This window comes from Thermobia domestica, chromosome 2, assembly GCF_964235325.1.
Source record: "Thermobia domestica chromosome 2, izTheDome1.hap1.1, whole genome shotgun sequence".
Classification (NCBI taxonomy): domain Eukaryota; kingdom Metazoa; phylum Arthropoda; class Insecta; order Zygentoma; family Lepismatidae; genus Thermobia; species Thermobia domestica.
Genome location: NC_137455.1, coordinates 108,571,545 through 108,590,352, shown reverse-complemented (window position 1 = coordinate 108,590,352; position 18,808 = coordinate 108,571,545). Strand labels below are relative to the sequence as shown.

General features: G+C 34.7%; 1 protein-coding gene across 1 annotated transcript; it reads right to left on the bottom strand.

Moving 5' to 3' along the window:
* Positions 1-1,081: 1,081 nt before the first annotated feature.
* On the bottom strand, positions 1,082-17,649 carry Dsk (Drosulfakinin). Its single transcript, XM_081750276.1, has 2 exons — positions 17,599-17,649; positions 1,082-1,637 (listed from the first exon to the last, which is right to left on the bottom strand). The coding sequence occupies exon 2, from the start codon at positions 1,623-1,625 to the stop codon at positions 1,281-1,283; it is 345 nt and encodes a 114-aa protein (XP_081606402.1). The 5' UTR covers positions 1,626-1,637; positions 17,599-17,649; the 3' UTR covers positions 1,082-1,280.
* Between the last annotated feature and the right edge of the window lie 1,159 nt (positions 17,650-18,808).

The following is an 18,808-nucleotide window of genomic DNA, read 5'->3' as shown; positions in this document are numbered from 1 at the left end:
ATTTCACAGAGTATATGACACTTTAGATAATTGAGTGTTTATTATTTGATAGTAAAGTTGAGGCTTAAATTTCTTGAGTGAACAATGGAAAAGTATACGATAGTCACTAACTACTACCTTATTGATTCGGCGTCTAGGGTTGACATATCTTCACGAGGAGCAAATCGAGGCGTCTTATTTCAACCTTCTCTTCAGTAATCTTGATCAACGCATAGATATCGCATTATTGTATTTTTTGTCAATTTTATATAGCATTAAGTTTTAGCAGCTCATTATTAAAGTACTTCGTCATTCATTGGCAAGAAATGATTGAGAGTCAAGAAAGTAATACCTTCTCTACAAAAAAAAAAAAAAAAAAAAAACTCTGGTGCATGGGGTTCTTAATTCGATCCCAGTTCGCCCCAAATGAGCTTTGTAGTGGACAAACACCATGTGTGTGGGTTTTCTCGGGGTTCTTACGTATCCTCTCACTTTCTTCATTCCACAATTTCATTTATTTCTCATCATCACCGCCTCTTCTGGCCTAGCTGACATAAACGTGGGACGTAAACCTTAAAGATCTCATTTTCATTTCATTTCTACACAAAATAATGTATAAAAATTAGCAAATTTGGGCATGAAATGGGCATGGTATACCCAGCTTCAGGGTGGTCGAAGAATGAACTTTTTAAGTTACTACATTTTTACAGACTTCTCCTGGAATGTCTGATTATAAATGCGAAAAGAAGGAAAAAGTGATTTTACTTTTTGAAATATAGTTGTATCATACGCATTTTGTTGAAATAAACTAAAACATGTTTAAGAACGCTGATAATCACCATATCTGACAAGGTACGTAGCATGGCCTTGTTTCACCGTTGCTGTCTCAACCTGATATATCATGAATTATCAAAATATTCTGCAAAATAAACTTCAATATGGGATTAAACTTGTAGAGTTTATCAAAAGTTGAAGAAAATGCAAAGTTTTGAAACATTGAAATGACCTGAAGTTTGAAGTCAATTGAGCCATGTGTGGTATAGATTGAAAAGATTGCTTCATTTATCACTTACAAGTCAATTAAAGATGTACTATATATGTGCAACTGTAAGAAAACGTTTTTATTTCATTGAATAAATTTGAATACAATATAAGAAGAAAATTTGCTCTCAGTGAAAAAAGAAACTGGTGTCAAGACGTGATACCAGCCACGAACCTTGAAATGTCTCGTACCAGTTTCCTTTCTCAATAAAAAGTTAGAAACTTAAGGTTGTAGAAAACTTGAATTGCCAATCGTTCATTTATTGATCATTAGCACTTCTACCGAACCTCATATGTCCATAATCATCAAACTCTCTTTTGCCGAATCTCATGTGGCCATAGTCGTCAAATTGCCTTTTTTCCTCGTTGATGTCCAGGTCATCCAAAATGTCACCAGTGAGGGTTGGATCGTCGGTTTGGATGGGCGGTGGGTGAAGTTGGCGATGACTACGAGGATACGATCCTAGAAGATTGGACAGTCTGGCAAGATCACGCTCCCTTCTTGCTCCTGTCGTTGGCGATGACCCAGGAGCACAATGGACGGTCAACAAATGAATTCCCAACAATACCATCACGATTGTCAGTAACATCATGGTGGATCTCATTTCGATTTCTTCCTGCAACAGAAATGAATATAGTTGAAATAACAACTAGGTATGGCATTGAACAATAATAATAAATACATTTTAGAATCACGTTTCATGACTATGCATTTTAGACTAAAGCAAATGATCGTGATTGATTATGATTGAGTCAAATATAATTGTGCTAAGGAACATCACGAAAACGTGACACAAGAGAAGAAAGGGAACCGATGTTGATTCACAAAATCGGATGTGTAGGAGATTATCGAGGGTTAAATGAGACAAAAACACAGTAAATGCTGCGAAAAACAGTACATGTTTTCGAAAATTCTGCTCCTAAGAGAGAAAGGCACCAGTTTCTATAATATTGAAATTTCCCTTTATTTATTAACAAAGTACTGAATGTAGGGATTCGCATAAGTTAAAGAAGTTTAATTCGGTATATAAAGTCTTACATGAAAATAAGAAAATGCGTATTTCAGCGCTTTTGAAAATTCCGTTCCAAGTTTCCCTTTCTATTGAGAAAGTGCTCAATGTGATAATTTGCTTAAGTTGAAAATGTGAAATTCGGTTTATAAAATTTAAGCTAAAAATAAAAGAATACACAGTTCAACAGTTCTGAAAATTCTGCTCCCAAGGGAGACAGACGAGATATTCCTATAATACTGAAATTTTCCTTTATTTATTCACAAAGCGCCATTTTTGAGGGATTTTCTTAAGTTAAAGACATGATATTTGCAATATGAATTCTTAAATACCTTAAATAACAGGACAAGTGTTTAAGTTTTTTGGGGGGATAATTTCGTTCGTGAAGGGAAAATGGTCATTATTATAACATCTTAAATTTTCTTTTTTTATTGATTTACTTTAAAAAAAGTTCTTAAGTTTAACTTCTCACGATTATGCCGGCAAAGCTAAAGGAGACGGTGATGATAAGAAATGAATGAAATGGTGGAATGAAGAACGTGGAGAAAACAGGCGAACCCTGAAAAAAACCACACACATGGCGTTTGTCCACTACATTGTTGCAGGTGTGAATGCCTGTATATAAAATCTAAAATACATAATTAAATACGTATATTTCAGTGACTGGGAAAACTCAGTTTCTAAAGAGGAAAGCGGAACAATTTCTATAATATTAAGATATCCTATTATTTATTCAGAAAATGCTTAAGTCTGAAGTGTGAAGTTCGTTATATAAACTCTTGGTTAACATATTTAAGCTTTTCCGAAAATTCTGCTCCTGGAAGGGTGAAAGGGAGGGGAGCAATATGTACGAATATATGGAAGAGCGAAAGGGATTCACTGAAAATTCAAGTCGTATTAGCACATCTAGAAACGTGAGATTTGGACAGAAAAGTACTTTTCTTACGAGAGCACCGAATAAGAAAGGATGTTCCTGAACCTACGTGTGCTAAGGGAGGTGAACGGAATTCAAATATTTTGTTCAGAATAAAGTACCATATGAGTTAGGAAAGTGAATCTCGGGATATAAACTCTTCATTTTTTACAAAAAAAAAAAAAAAATAATAATAAATAAAATAAAATAAAATAAAAAAAAATAAAAAAAAGGAAAATGCGTCTCAGGTTGTTTTTAAAAATTCCCGTTTTAAGAGGAAAAGAATATTGTCTACTGTTTTTGAAAGTGACAAGTGACGTTGTCTACTATTTGTGATCGCATTACAGGAAATTGGCTGCAAATTTTGAAATGAAGTTTGGGACATACTTTGTACCTATCTAGAACTAAGTTTCAATCATCACTATATTAAAGGATATCCTGATGAGTATGAAGTTCAAAATTAATACGAAAAATAGAGTATTTCATGAGTATTTCTTAAGTTAGGGAAATATAAATCTGTATTACAAATAAACTTACATGTAACTTAGCATTTGAAAGAGGAAAATGTACAATTTCTATATTTTTCACTACATTGGAATAGACAACGTATTTTTCGTGATAGCATCACAAGTAGTGCTCTCAACGGGTCGGGTCGGGTTGAAGACCGGCCCGACCCGACCCGATGACCCGAACCGTGATCCGACCCGAATGACCCGACCCGACAACCCGACCCAGTTGACCCGACCCGACCCGTTTGAGAGCACTATGGCCACGACACTGGGTGAACGCCAAAATGCACTCCCATTGGGAATTAAACCCGGACCACGTGTACCGAAGTCTTACACGTTAACCTTAGCTAGATCAAGCGGAGGATTTGTATATGCATCTTAATGAATATTTGGCACTTTTGAGGTTTGGTTATTTCTTTTTATAACTGATACCAATGTCCGACGTGGGAGAAATTTATTTTTTTTCTTGCTTTAGTTCTATGTGACGAAATTTTTCTTCAAGGTCAGTGTTCTCACCTGCTCGGACGGCAGGAAGTCTTCTCGGAAGGCAGTAGCAAGAGTCTCTTGGCGGAGACAAAAGGAAATAGTTTAACTACAATAATAAGGGTTGAGGAAACAGGAGAACACCTGTGATTTTTTCCAACCGTTCAACTTTCATTCCAAAATAGGTTCTTATGATTCCGGGACCCGTGCCACTTTGATTTTTCTTTCTCGGTAATTAAAACGTATTTTACAGTATATAAAGTTGTACTTAAGAAGATACATATGAATTTTGTAATTTAAAATGTAAAAATACAGTATGATAATTAATTATAAAGTACTAATTTTATGTCATCACTTTCAGCCCAACAAATGAAATTCAAACAATTCGCACCCTGGGTCTTGGTCATCAACACTGCGTCTTATTCTTTGTCTTGCAGTCAAGTTTTGGTCCTGCATTTCGTACTCTTGGTGGTCTTTCAAGCTATACAAGAGCCAAGAATGCTCGCCTCATCGGTACAAATGAAGACCAAGTGTGATTTTGATTATGGTCTTTCATACTATACGGAAAGCAAGAAAATACGCTCATCGCTACTTGGTGATCACCGAAACAAGGCCAAGAGTAAGATTACTATGCACTTCGTTTTGCATATCCAATCTTTATCTTGTTCTTGTATCGATGTCCTTGGGCTTGGTGAAATAAAATAGGTACACCTCGATTCTGCACCGAGGCTAAGGGATATGGTGACCATGAGAAATGAATGAAATGGTGGAATGAAGAAAGTGGGAGGAAACAGGAGAACCTCGAGAAAACCCACTACACGGCGTTTCTCTACCACAAAGCCCACTTAGCACAAGCTGGTATCGAACCATGGACACCATGCACCAGAGATGAATTCTCTACCACTGAGCCACCGCAGCCCTGCTTGGGCTTAGTCGTCCATATCCAATCTTTCTTTTGGCCTTGCTTAAACAACTTCTAGTTTTGTTCTAAATCAGCGTTTTCCAACCCTTTTCAACTTGCGGCACACTACGGGTGTAACTTGAATTCTCGCGGCACATTCATAGATATTATTATTATTATTATTATTATTATTATTATTATTATTATTATTATTATTATTATTATTATTATTATTATTATTATTATGATTATTTGTAAATAGACCGTCGTGTTATTTTTCTGTGATTACTGACCTTGTCACAGTAGTGTTGCCACACTTGGTACAATTGTACCAAATTCAGCCCTTTTTGTCATTCATCGGCCCGTTGGTGCCATGCTGGCATTTTCAGCTCTTTTTGTGAAAAAGTTTTTACAATTCTACTCAATTCAGCACCCTTTAACATATACTTGTCACATTTTCAAAAGTGTCAGTAAGACTTTTCCTACTCTCACGTTACTCATACCATTGTGACTTAAAATTATTAATAATGTGTTGTGATGTCTTTCAGGGAAGGTTCCAGGACTCTGGGTCGGTTTTACACTTTCTACAAATGTCAGTTTACTTACCTTATATTCTCCTTACAGTCTATTATCCTCCTTCGGTCTTGAAATAAGCGGGAATAAGGTGGATAATTATACTTTGTTACTTTTATTAATGTACTGTTTACACACGAACTCGGAGATGATTGATTTGTTCCTCGTTTTATATATATTTTTTCATATATGGCCAGAATGCCGTTTTGATTTATTTCACTTTGAAATAAAGGCGCGTTTGATTTTCTGACAATACATACCGAAGATGATAACCGTTTTCCCAGTGGCGGATCTAGCCTGGTGCCGGGGCCTAGCTCCCCCACTTTTTTAGGTGACAAAAATAATTTAAGCTATTACATATATATTTTTGAAAGTTTATAGTAAACTCATGATATAACTACTTATCATAGCCTGGGTTCTGCATGGCCCCCGTTTTTACCTTCTACCTAGGTAGATCCGCCACTGCGTTTTCCCTTTTAATTTGCGGCCTGTGTTATATTTCCTACGTGAGAAAAGTTTCATTTATTTCTACGGTTTTTCGGGGCCCTACTTTTTGGATGTCTTTGAAAAATAATTTTTAAAAAGAGTAGTTTCTTGATTTGTACTGTTGGAAGAGGAGGGGGAGTGTTCTAGAACTGTACCTCTTTTAGTTTCGTGTTATAGAGCCGTGTATTACACTGGCATAAAATAATGAATTCAGCCCTTTTTGTTCCAATTTGGTACTATTTTTCAGCCCGCTCCAGAGCTAGGACTGTGGCAACACTGTGTCACAGAGAATAAAGCTCGATCACTGATTTTCCTCCATCGTAAAGCATTATGCTTATTTTCCATTCAAATTTAAAAATAGAAAACAATTCCAATGAAATATAGGACTCAGTCTTTTAAAAATACACTTTTATTTCTTTTTCGAAGACTGTATCCAACATTTCACTAAGGAAGATCACTAAATAACGAACGACAAACAAATCTCTTGTACTTTTAAAACAGATGGCGGTAATTTGTATGAGTGTTTCTTTGTCGAAAGGATAGAATGAGATTTTAAAATTTCAAGTTACGAAATAACCTGTAACAATAAAGAAGCAACAATGGTCATAACAATGATAATAAATACATTTTTCAACATTAATAAAATTCTGTTTTCGAAATACAATCTATGTGGTAATAATGTATGTACAATAATATATTAAAATTACTGTATTTTTTCCATTGCAGAGATTCATAATAATGTGAAATTGAAATACACATATTTCCTGTCTTGCAATTTGGTTGTTATATAATTAAGAATTTTGTTTTCATTTCATCGCGGCACACCAGTTGAGAAACGCTGTTCTAAATGCAGACTCCATATTGGCATAGATATTAATATTACAGTCGATTGGTAAAATCAATCTTCCACATTTAAAAATTAAAGTACACACAAGTACAAAAATAAGCATTTACCATAAAAACACTAGCTGTAAGTGTTCAAAATAGATTTATGGTTTCTATAAAATCAATTGAAAATTGCTATTTTTAATTAGGCAGCTAGTGAAAAACAGCAGCTTTCGACTCCAGCCGAGTTTAAGCTCAACCTAAACTCAGTTGACCAAAGTGAACTGACCCAACTGACCCGACCCGACAACCCGACCTGAGCTGACCCGACCCGAGAACCCGACCCAAGTTGACCTGACCCGACCCGACCCGTTTGAGAGCACTCATAAGAAAATGGCTTACCCGTTTGAAATGAATCTTGAAACATATCTGCCTCAAGGTTGTCATGATCTCACATTGATTCTAAGTAGTTGAAAATTTATGCCAAAAATATAGTATCTTAATGTTTTCTTTTAAATAATTGGGGGGCGCGGTGGCTCAGTGGTAGAGCGTTCACCTCCGGTGCTTGGGGTCCCTGGTTCGATCCCAGCTCGCGCCGTGTGGACTTTGTAGTGGACAAACATCGTGCTCGTGGGTTTTCTCGGGGTTTTCCCGTTTCCTCCCACTTTGTTCATTCCACCATTTCATTCATTTCTCATTATCACCGTCTCCTTTAGCCTAACCGGCATAACCGTGGGACGTAAAACTTAAGATTTCATTTCATTTCTTTTAAATAATTACACTTCATTGTAATGCGTATCTTAAGGGGAAGGAGACTCAAATATTCTCCATAAATTTATTCTTCCGTGCGAAGAATAGCTTGGAATTAAGACCAAGTTTTTATTATTTAAGTTACAAGATCAAGACTATTAACCTTTGCCTCATCTTGACTTTTCAGCCGTTGATTTACATGGAGATGTACTCGTATTGTTCTATCTTGTTCCAGCTTTAACTATTATTATTAATATCATTTAAGTAACAGTTTCTTTTACAAATACGTACATTTTAGACCAAAATGCAATCTACAACGTTAATGTTAAGGCAAGGCCAAATTTGTAGAATTCTGATACAAAAAAAAAGTAGCCTATTATTTTAATAATATGCAGTATACGCTTACGGAACACCAATTCCGCTACCACAAACTTGCAACTGAAGGTATACCAATGGGCAAATGATTATGGGTGAGGCAGGCACGTAGCCAAGGGGGGGGTCCTTTTATCTTTCTTATATTTTAAAAATTTAGCATGTTTGCTTACCCCAAAATTCTTTTTAATGATCACTTTTTTCATGAATTATCTGCATGAATAGTTAGTTCTTTGCTTTTTTTTTCGATTTTGGATAAGGGTATTTACCCATTATATGTTTAATTACTTTATCTGTTATAAAATATTTTTTGAAAGGTGTAGATATCTTTCAAAATATGTTTTACTTTGTTTATCGGGAGGATAAGCATAATCAACAGTTTACAGTACTACATACTACATAATACTCCTCATCACTTTGACTATAAGTCGCGGTACTGGGTATATCGCTTTTTATTTATTTATTTATTTATTTATTTATTTATTTATTTATTTATTTATTTATAGCCTCATGATACTTTGAAATAGAAAAGGACTAAACAGAAAAGAACTAATGATTTGATTTGACTGATTTCTACTTCAAGTTTACTTAAGTGTTAAAATAAATTTTAACACTGGTATAAACATTTAATACCTAGGTATTACTTAATTAGACTTAATTTAGAAATTATATCTCCCAGATTTTAATTTTCACAAAGTAAGATTCATTTAAGATCTGAAGAAATCAATAAAATAAGTAATTCCACTCTGAAGAGTCAAAATAATAATGATGGTAAGAAATCTGTTGACCAAATACCACCCAATTAACACTTATCTAGTAGCCTTGGTGAACTATAATGCCAGTGAATTTAACAATGCTGTTTATCTAGAGCTCCTTTATAAATATATATTGGTAACCGCGTACGATTCCCGGTAAGATTTCATATGGTTCGGATCCAATTTTAAGCAGTAGGTTCTTGTACTGAGCAAGACTCTAAATTCCAATCTAACCAAACAGCCTATCAAACGCATATTTTTTTTCAAAAGACAGTCATTTTATATAACTTAACAGATTAAAAGCAAATAATAGATTATTAGCAATAGTACAATCAAAGTGTTGAAAGCAAATATGGCTATTTCGGAATCTTGGCTCATGTGGGCTCAGACTTACTGTCCTCAATAGGGCTCGCGCTCACTAATCTCAATGAGGATTAACACTCACTACTCTCAATGGGCTTCAACACTCACTATTCTCAATGGTGCTCAACGCTCATCAATCTCAGTGTTGTTCAACCCTTATTATCCTCAATGGTTCTCAACACTTACTATAATCAATGGGACTCGCGTTCATTAATCTCACAAGTAGACCTCACTACTTCGCCGTTGCGTTAGCAAAAGGAAACAACTACTGTCGTAATGTAGGGTTGAATATAAGACACTGACAAAAATTTTAGCTGCTAATGAGCACTAGAAACATAGGAAAACGAAATAGAAACATGAATGTGGGAGAGCCATGTTCAATACAATTTGATATTTGCAAGACCGATTTTTTTTTTCGAAATAGATGAATGGACAATAGTTATGACTTAAAGTATGTAAATCGAGTTAGGAGGGATGTTTTTATGGCATTCCGGATCATGACCGCTATCTTGAAATCCGCCATATTGGATCGACGTCAACTTTTTCAAATAGAAAGAGAGCCATGTGAAGTATTAAACTACAATGATTTTTTCCACTCAATTGCATGCACTAATTAGTTTATGCATGTTTACAACGGTTTACAACTTACAGTTCTTTGAATGTTGAAAAGTTCGTTGTTTGGAGGAGATAACAGGTAACTACAGTGGCAATGAACATAGCTTCAGAGATAGCATTCCTACAGGACAAAATTACGACAATGTGAGAAATTCAAGTCCACAGCATTCATAAAATGGTCAAACCAGAATTTTGCAGAGCACCATGAGCACCTAATAAGAAATGAAGCGTCACAAATATCACAAAGTTAATACCGGGAATATTGAAAGCGTACTTCTTCTGCACCTCGAACCATTCGATCGGATCACCAATACATCCTGATTTACAAAATACATATGGAATCATTCCTGTGAAGCGAGAAGACTGAAATTGATTGTACACAAGGGAATGCAGAGTGACAATAGTATCTCTGTCATGCAGTTTTGAATGAAAATGTTCGTCTTTTATTGTATAATCACATATGGTACGCCAATATGTTCCAATCTTTTACGACCAGGAATACCATTTGCAGCCGATATTTCTATTCTCTTCTTAGTGCTGCCCCTATTGCTTATAGTTTCAGTTTGAATGTACAAACGCACTACGAAGTGGCTAGGTCAGAAGCACTTTATGAAAGCTGAGCACTTGCATTTCTTGTATTGTCGTAATTTTGTCCTGTAAGAATGCTATCTCTGGAGCTATGTTCATTGCCACTGTAGTTATCTGTTATCCTCTACAAACAACGAATTTTTCAACTTTCAAAGAACTGTAAGTTGTAAGCCGTTCTAGATATGGATAAACTAATTAGTGTATGCGATTTGGTGGAAAAAATCATTGTTGTTTGATACCTCACATGACCCTCTTTCCATATGAAAAATTTGACGTCAGTTCAATATGGCGGTCGTGATCCGGAGTGCCATGAAAACATCCCTCCTAACTCGATTTACATAGTTTAAGTCATAACTATTGTCCCTTCATCTATTTCGAAAAAACAAATCGGTATTGCAATTATCAAATTATATTGAATATGGCTCTCCCACATTCATGTTTCTATTTCGTTTTCCCAAGTTTCTAGTGCTCATTAGCAGCTAAAATTTTTGTCAGTGTCTTATGTTCAACCCTACATTAGGACAGTAGTTGTTTCCTTTCGCTAACACAACGGCGAAGTGATGATGTCTACTTGTCAGTGTGATTCATCGCTTACTAATATCAATGTATCTCAACGCCTACTATCCTCAATGGAGCTCGCGTTCACTATTATCAATGGGGCTCAACGCTTACTAATGTCAATCGGGCTCAACGCTCAGTAATCTCAATAGGACTCGCGCTCACTAATCTCAGTCTCACGCTAGCACAGACTCACACTAACTTGAACTTGGGCTTCTTATTTTCAATGAGACTTGCGCTAGCTCTATCTCACGTTCATTAACCTCACTGAGGTTGCGCTTATTGAAGATTCAGGCTGACTATCCTCAATGTGACTTGCGCTCAGTGACCTCCTTGGGGCTTGCTCTGGTTCGCACTCGGGTTCCACCTCTCTATCCACTTATATAACTCGCGCTCATATGGGCTCACTCTCATTTATTGAGCTCGAGAGCAAGGCTCGCGAGTTTTAACATATTCTAAGCCCTATCATTAAGTAATACTTGAAGTTCCGCAATAGGTAAATAGTTCGTGTCTTTGGGTGGGAGATCTGGGTTGATTTCCCAGTGGAAATTCATATGGTTAAGATCCCACATGAAGTGATAGCTCCACATCGAAAGAAAAAATATAAATACCTAGACTTCAACTTCGGTTCACATCATTTTGAAGATCCTCTTTGTCAGCTAAGTGCTATGCCCAAGTCCCTTCTTCATGTGAGTAAACAGATTAAAATCAGAAGGAATCAAGTTCAATACGGGGTATGATCAAATACTCTAATTTGAATTGATGCAAAATATTTCGTGTTCGCCGAGCACTGAGAGCGTGAGTGTCGTTATGCAGGAATACAACCCCAGATGTCAGCAGATCGCGACGTTTGTTCTAGTTGTTCTCTTCAGTTTCTTCAAAGTATTACAGTAAACTTTAGAATTGATTGTTGCACCCCATTCCATTAATTCTACAAGTAACAAGTCGCTGTTACAAGAGCAATAGAGTTACATATACATGGTGGAGGTTCTGGAAGGTGTGCAGCAATTGATTAAATCGGTACACAGGCTAGTTGGCAAGAAGAAATCGATCTGCCACTCCATTATAACGTATTTAGTGATGCCTTTGTTTCGCATGTGTCTTCCAGAACCATTTCACGACCATTGAACTGTGTTGGATCGTACGTCCGAAAACCGGTGAAGTGTGTTCCTTACTCCCACACACTCCAGTAATAGATTACAGTGATGTAAAGAACGTCGTGACTGGGAATAAGGGAATGGTCCAATCTGATGTTGTCAGATGAATCAGGACTCTATGCAACAAGTCGTGATATGAGCAGCACCATATTATCCAAAATACTTCATTGAATGTGGCAGATATGAGATCTTTTAGTTATGGTATAAGCGAATATAATGAAAAATAGAAGAAAACCACTGCACATGTTTGTGTAGGGTAAATATTGGAGGACGGTGTTTTATCGAAAACCTGAAAAGATAATTTCAGCTTTTCCATTGGCGGTGGGTCCTGACTTTGTTTACATGGATGGCGATGTGCCCCAAGTTACATAGACACTTTGTATTGGCCAACATATTTCACAGATCTTAATTTAAAAAAAAACATGGCTGAGATGCTATAAAGGGATCCACAATCCCAGAACCTCCAGATTCTCAAAACTGCTCTTAAGAAAGATAGGAATAACATATCCTAGTCTCACCATAACACTTTCATCAACAGTATGCCAAACAGATATCCAGGATGCTGTGCTGTCCCAAGTAGCCATACGTCTTACTAATGTGATGAGAACTCTTTCCACTCATGGCAACTTGCATTGCACATTCTTTCTTTATATTGATAATCTTCTTTTTCAGTTTATCGCATGCTATTTCTTTGCATGGTTTAAAATCCTTGCCATCTTTTGACAAAGTTGGATGAGTTAATATCTGTAATCATATATTGGTCACTTGATTACCCGTAGATCATCTTCCCAAAAGTTATTAGTCAATACGTGTTTGTTTCTTAGAAATCGTCAAACGTGTGAAATAGGCAAAAATCATTTACGCTAATTAATAGTTCGTAAATAAGTTTGAATAATTAGGGTTATGCACAAGACAAAACGAAGTAGAATTTTCGTGACGAGATTCGAGACGAGACGTACAATAGAAATAAATACATTTTCGAGGCTGACGTCACTTTCATGACAACTTTTCGAGACAAGACAACATGAACTCTTGCCTCATGCACATGCCTATTAACAATCATTCCTTCATGTGCTCTAACTTCTTCAAAATGAACTTACTTCTTTTTTAAGAATCGGGAAATTACGCTGAAATATTTCGGGAGGAGGAGAGAATTAAGAAGCGCTATCTTTCCCAATAAGTTTATAAGTTTTATTTTTGAACTTGGGATTTGATATAAACTTTTATTTAGAAGTTATGCTACCTCGTCGTACAATCCCGTATTATAAAATAACTTATGAAATCATTAGCAACGTTTGAGAAATCTTTATGCAACGTTTAGTATATAGTTTTTTGCCTAACTTGAAAACTTTCGACTTCTTCTTCGAGCAAAACATACAATAAAAAGAAAATGGCATAAGGGAAAAATGAGTGAATACCAGAAGAAAATGAAATGAGAAAGTTTTAAAAGTCTTCAAAGTATATTAGAATGTCATTTTATATAGTTTAAACTTTTGAATTCTTTTCCGAGACATTGCGTCCTCATATACCTCGATATGGTCTATGATGTATGGTCTATGATGTCCTCATATACCTCGATATGGTCATACAGCAGGCTAACAAAAATTAAAAATAGCTATGCAATACAGGGTACAAAATTTATGAATAGGGTACCAATAGAATCCAAAAGTTACCGCTCACTCATTTTAAAAGCAAACTGTATGATTGGTTAATTACTGTACCATATTATAATATTAAGGAATTTGAAGAAGATAAGAGTATATTGAAATAGGGATTAAAAAACATAGTTGTAAAACTGCATTTGACGTTGTCTATTGTCTGTATACGGACTTAACGACAATAAAAATATTCTATTCTATTCTATTCTATTCTATTCTATTCTATTCTATACTTAGACTAAATATTAAACTATTCCACTCTTACATAATAGAACAGGCAATTTTTGATTTTAAATGTCTTCTGCTTCTGTTGTCATAGAAAAAGTATCAAATTAAAGTGACTAGAATTAAGTTTTTTCGAAATCACATGAAACAAAACTATTCAGGTTAATTTGTGTCACTGAAAACTTGAGTTCGGGAAACTTCGACACAGCATAATACAGTGAGTACAATTTAAAAGTGGATCCGGTACGTATTGTAACAAAACTTCGTTGGTGTATTTCTTGTATCTTTGTTAATCCATTCTTCAATTTGGAATGAAGTGGATGGAGGAGGAAAGTCTTGTAGCTGTCGAAGGTGTAAGGAAAGGGAAGAGAAGAAGATAGGAGGGAGAGAGGAATTTGTCATATTTGTCAGGTTTCGAGCTCTTCACTCTGAAACCTCATTTAAAGCAATTTGGGCTCCCTTCTTCATAAATATAATTTATTTTCCAACGAACACACTGTATGAGAGTTTCAATGAAAAAAGGAAGAAATGCACTGAGGAGACATATTGAGAGCAGGGAAATGTAAATTTTATGATTCAAGTTCAACGGGCCTATCGGTTTTCTATCGTTTGTGTTGTGAGAAGAGGATTTAGCTATAAGTTTCAAGATGGAGAAAACTCATTCATAGATGACTTACAATTAGTCAGCTTGATTAAAGATTATTGTTAAGCTCGTTCAATTCAAGTTTGTATCCTAAATGCAGAAATATTATTGATTATGGTTATATTAAAGGACTAGTTTACTGCACTCTTTTCTTTAAGAGTTAGTGAAAATTGCTACAACAGCTGAAAAACTGAAGATTATTCAATATTGTAAAATGTCTATCTTGAGCATCTATCATGTCACTGTATTATTGTGATACTGCAAGCAACAAAAGTAGAAACCATGATAGCTCTGCAATAAAGTATTGATGTTTTAAGCAAAAGATCACGGGGATTCAAATTCAATTGAACTTAGAATATTTTAATTAAATTATTTCTCATTCTAGTTCATTATTTCGAAAGAGTTATTCAAATAGTTACGATAACTACATAAGGAGACGGTAAAAAAAAAAAAAGCAACCTGACGTCAACTTCATATAAACTCACTTCCCACAATACATTCTAAAATTTCTATTAACTGAGACTAATGGTTCTGCAAGTAGTAAAACAGATTGATTACTTGATCAATAACTAATTATTAGCAGAACTCTTTCGCTGTTATATGATTAGCAAGCGCTCGTTCCGTATGGGAGATCCGGAGTCGATTCAAAGTAGGAACTCATATGGTTCTGATACAATGTTAAGTTGTAGGTCCACAGATCTACATCCCATATGGCCTTGATGTAGAACAGAACGCTAAACTCCAAATTTACGAACCAACAAATAATAATTAGCATTAATTATTTTGCCTATTTTATGTACCTGGTACTGTATGATATTAAGCATGCTTGGAAAGATTGTGGTGAAGAAATAATTCATGACAGCTTATTCATTGATATTTTAATGCTTCTAATGTTGGCAAAATTCTTAGTGAGAGAGTCGAACTCATCATCATGGGTATTATCGTAGCAAGAGTTATATTTAGATATTCATAAAGTTGCCAAGGAATATGGAAGGGTATTAAAAGGGATATTTGGCCTCTACTTTAAAATATGCTTAGGTGCCCTTAGCGATGTAAATAATTTAGATGCCTTCATACGACTAATTTGCGCATTGGTAAAATAAGTTTTAATTATTTTATGCACCAGAGATGTTAACAAACGTATTAATGATCTATTTCTGCATACTTAAAAGCAAAGCATATCTTTAAGTAATTAAACATTAATAATAATAATTGTAAATGAAAGCTAATTACAGCATGAAACCAGATTTTAAAATATTAATTTTATGTCCCAAACATAAAACCAGGTTTAGTTCAAGTCGATGGATTATAATTCCACAAGAACAAAGATAGTTCCTTACAAAGGGAATCCAAATAATTTATTATCACAATACTCTCTTACCAGAAAGTGAATATAACACTGCGCGCACCAAGAAACCCTTATCGATCACAATATCAAAATAATTAAGACCTACGGAGCACAGTACTATCTCGATCACATTTCTTGAACAATTCAATAATGAATGTGGTAAAATTATTACAGAAGTATTTTTATGCGAAATAAAAATAAAATTAGTAAAACACGTGGGATTTACTGAAAGAACTAGAGTATACAGTGTTGTAGGGTTAGTAACTAAATATTTATTGATTAAATATCAACAAAATAGTTACTTACGTGTTAAAAAATCGACCGAACAAAACTTTCACATGCAAAAAACTATTCTTTCAGAATTTTTCTTGGAAATATAAATTACATTATATCATATTATTGATTACGCTATAAGATTCATAGTCTTTCCCTGGTTCTGTTTAATGATAGGGTATCAACTAGTTTTCGAAGTTACGAATTTGAATCGAAATAACGATATTCAAGTATAGGAAAATAACATCAATTTTCGTCCTCAAAAAGTTTTTAATATAGGTATGAATACACATGGGGTATGTTTAGAACTCATCAATGAAGTTTCTTCTCAATCCTATCCATTAACAACGCAAACTACAATAACTAGGATATGATAGTCCAAGAACTGTGTTTGCTTTTCGTGCATGGTATCCCGGTGGGAGAGCATGAAACACATTTTGATTCGGTGATTCGGAGTTCACCTTAAACTGTAACCCCACATTTCATGTAGTCTCATTGCTAAAAAAAAAAAAAAAAAGGATACTAAACTTTAATGAATAAACAAATGAAAAGAACTATTCTTGTATTGTCATGTGTTAGTTATTGTAGTTTGTGTTGTTAGGGGATAAGGTTGAAAGAAGGCTCCAATGATGAACTCGAAACATACCAGACATATTGAAAGTTCCTCGACGACACAAATTGGTGTGTTTTTCTATATTAATAACGTCTGTCTACTCTTGCCCTGAACAATACCCTACTTCTAACCACTTCATTCATTGTGCTTATCCTTATGCTACCTAGGTATATTCATAATAGATATGGTACAACATGCAATATAGGTATGAATATCGCCAATCAAAACTGTGTTGTAGCTTACATCAAATTATAGGAGATATAGGATAAAGTTCTGAAGAACTCATTGGAACTAATGGTGTAAGGAGATTATGCTTAAGCTTGTAGTGTCTTTTCTCTCTCAAATGTGAGGTTAGGCCAACTTATTAATGATTACCAAGCACTATAACAACACGTAAAGCTCTCTTAAAATATCGGTATGCACAGGGATGAATTCAGAGGTATGCACTTCAGTGCGATTTGCAGGGTGGGATTTCACTTTCTATAGAAACTTTTCTATAATTTTGGTTTCCAAAAAAACAACATCTAAGTCGGATGACTTACCGAAATTAGTGCAAAAATCTTCCATTTTGCCTAAATATTTTATATTTCGAATCGATTACATCAGTCAATCCTTGCCTTGCTTGCCTGATTAGAGTTTAACGTCTATTTCAACATCGAGACTACATGAGATGTGAAGCTACAGCTTAATGTGAGTTCCGAACCACACGGGCACCAATCGGGAATCGAACTAGTTTACCCGCACTCAATCCTCACGTTAACATATTGTATACAACGTAACGATATAAGTGGCCAAATTTATATATAATTTATTAACCAAGTAGTACTCTTGTTTACATAAGCGTAGATAAACCATTTTTCTTAATTCAGTTAAATAACTTATTAAGTACACTTGCTACGATTAACTAAAAATGATATGAAAAATGGTTCACAATCTTTGTAAAGATTTCATAACACTTACCTGATAAAAGAACGAAGATTGGACGATGACTGGGGCCTAACTAGACTAAATCATTTTTGAATGTGGAATTTATAATACAACCTCCCACCCTAGAACTTACGTCACTAATGAAGTTAGTCTCTGAATTGCTAGTCAAAAAAACAAAATATGAAACAGAGAAAAGAAGAAAAAAATCAAAATCTCTAGAGAAATTTTGAGGAAAACTGAATTTGTCAGTTGGGAGGAGCTTAAGAAGGGCGCCAATGAATGTGCGGAGGAAATAACGCGTCTCTTTCCAGAAAACTAACCCACACGTTTCGCGTAGATCTTGTTAACTTTTCTTTTAATTTTTAATTTTTCTTTCATCATCATCTAGTTTTCTTGTCTCGAGACGTGAATAAAAGTAGAATCGATTTTTTTAAAATAATGTACTGACATTTCTACTTCTTCTTTTTTTGGCGAGAGCTGCGGTGACTCAGTGGTAGAGCGTTCTCCTCTGGTACAAGGTCCTCGGTTCGATTCCAGCTTGCGCCAAGTGAGCTTTGTAGAAGACAAATATCGTGTGAGTGCGAAACATCCCATTCTCTCCCACTTTCTTCACTCCACAATTTCATTCTTTCTCATCATCACCGGCAAAATCGTGGGACTTAAAGAGTTCATTTCATTTCTTCTTTTCGGCAGTTTTCTCTCTCTTAAATCAACTAACTTTCTCTTAGGTGTAATTATAAGCTTTAATAATAATAATAATAATAATAATAATAATAATAATAATAATAATAATAATAATAATAATAATAATAATAATAATAATAATAATAATAAATATGTATAGTTTACGTGGCAGGAAATTATTTACTTAAAAAGACGTATGAGAAATACAAATGAAGGATTATAAAACAATTGATGGAATAAAAATGTGGGAGGAAATATTAGAATTTCGAGAAAACCTACGGATAAGATATTATCCACCACAAACTTATGTGGCCGTGTATCGAACTAGGGACCCTTCGCACCAGATGTGAAGGTTGTATCACTAAACCAACATGCCCTCAATAATAATAATAATAATAATAATAATAATAATAATAATAATAATAATAATAATAATAATAATAATAATAATAATAATACACAGATATAGTATAAATAATGTTATTTACTTATTGAATATTTGATTCAAATTCGTGTTGAGACAAACTAATGTTAATGTATGAAATTGCGATGTAACTAA

What these genes read in the sequence shown, in the direction of transcription:
- Dsk (XM_081750276.1), bottom strand. Translation starts at nt 1,625, where the DNA reads ATGAGATCCACCATGATGTTACTGACAATCGTGATGGTATTGTTGGGA.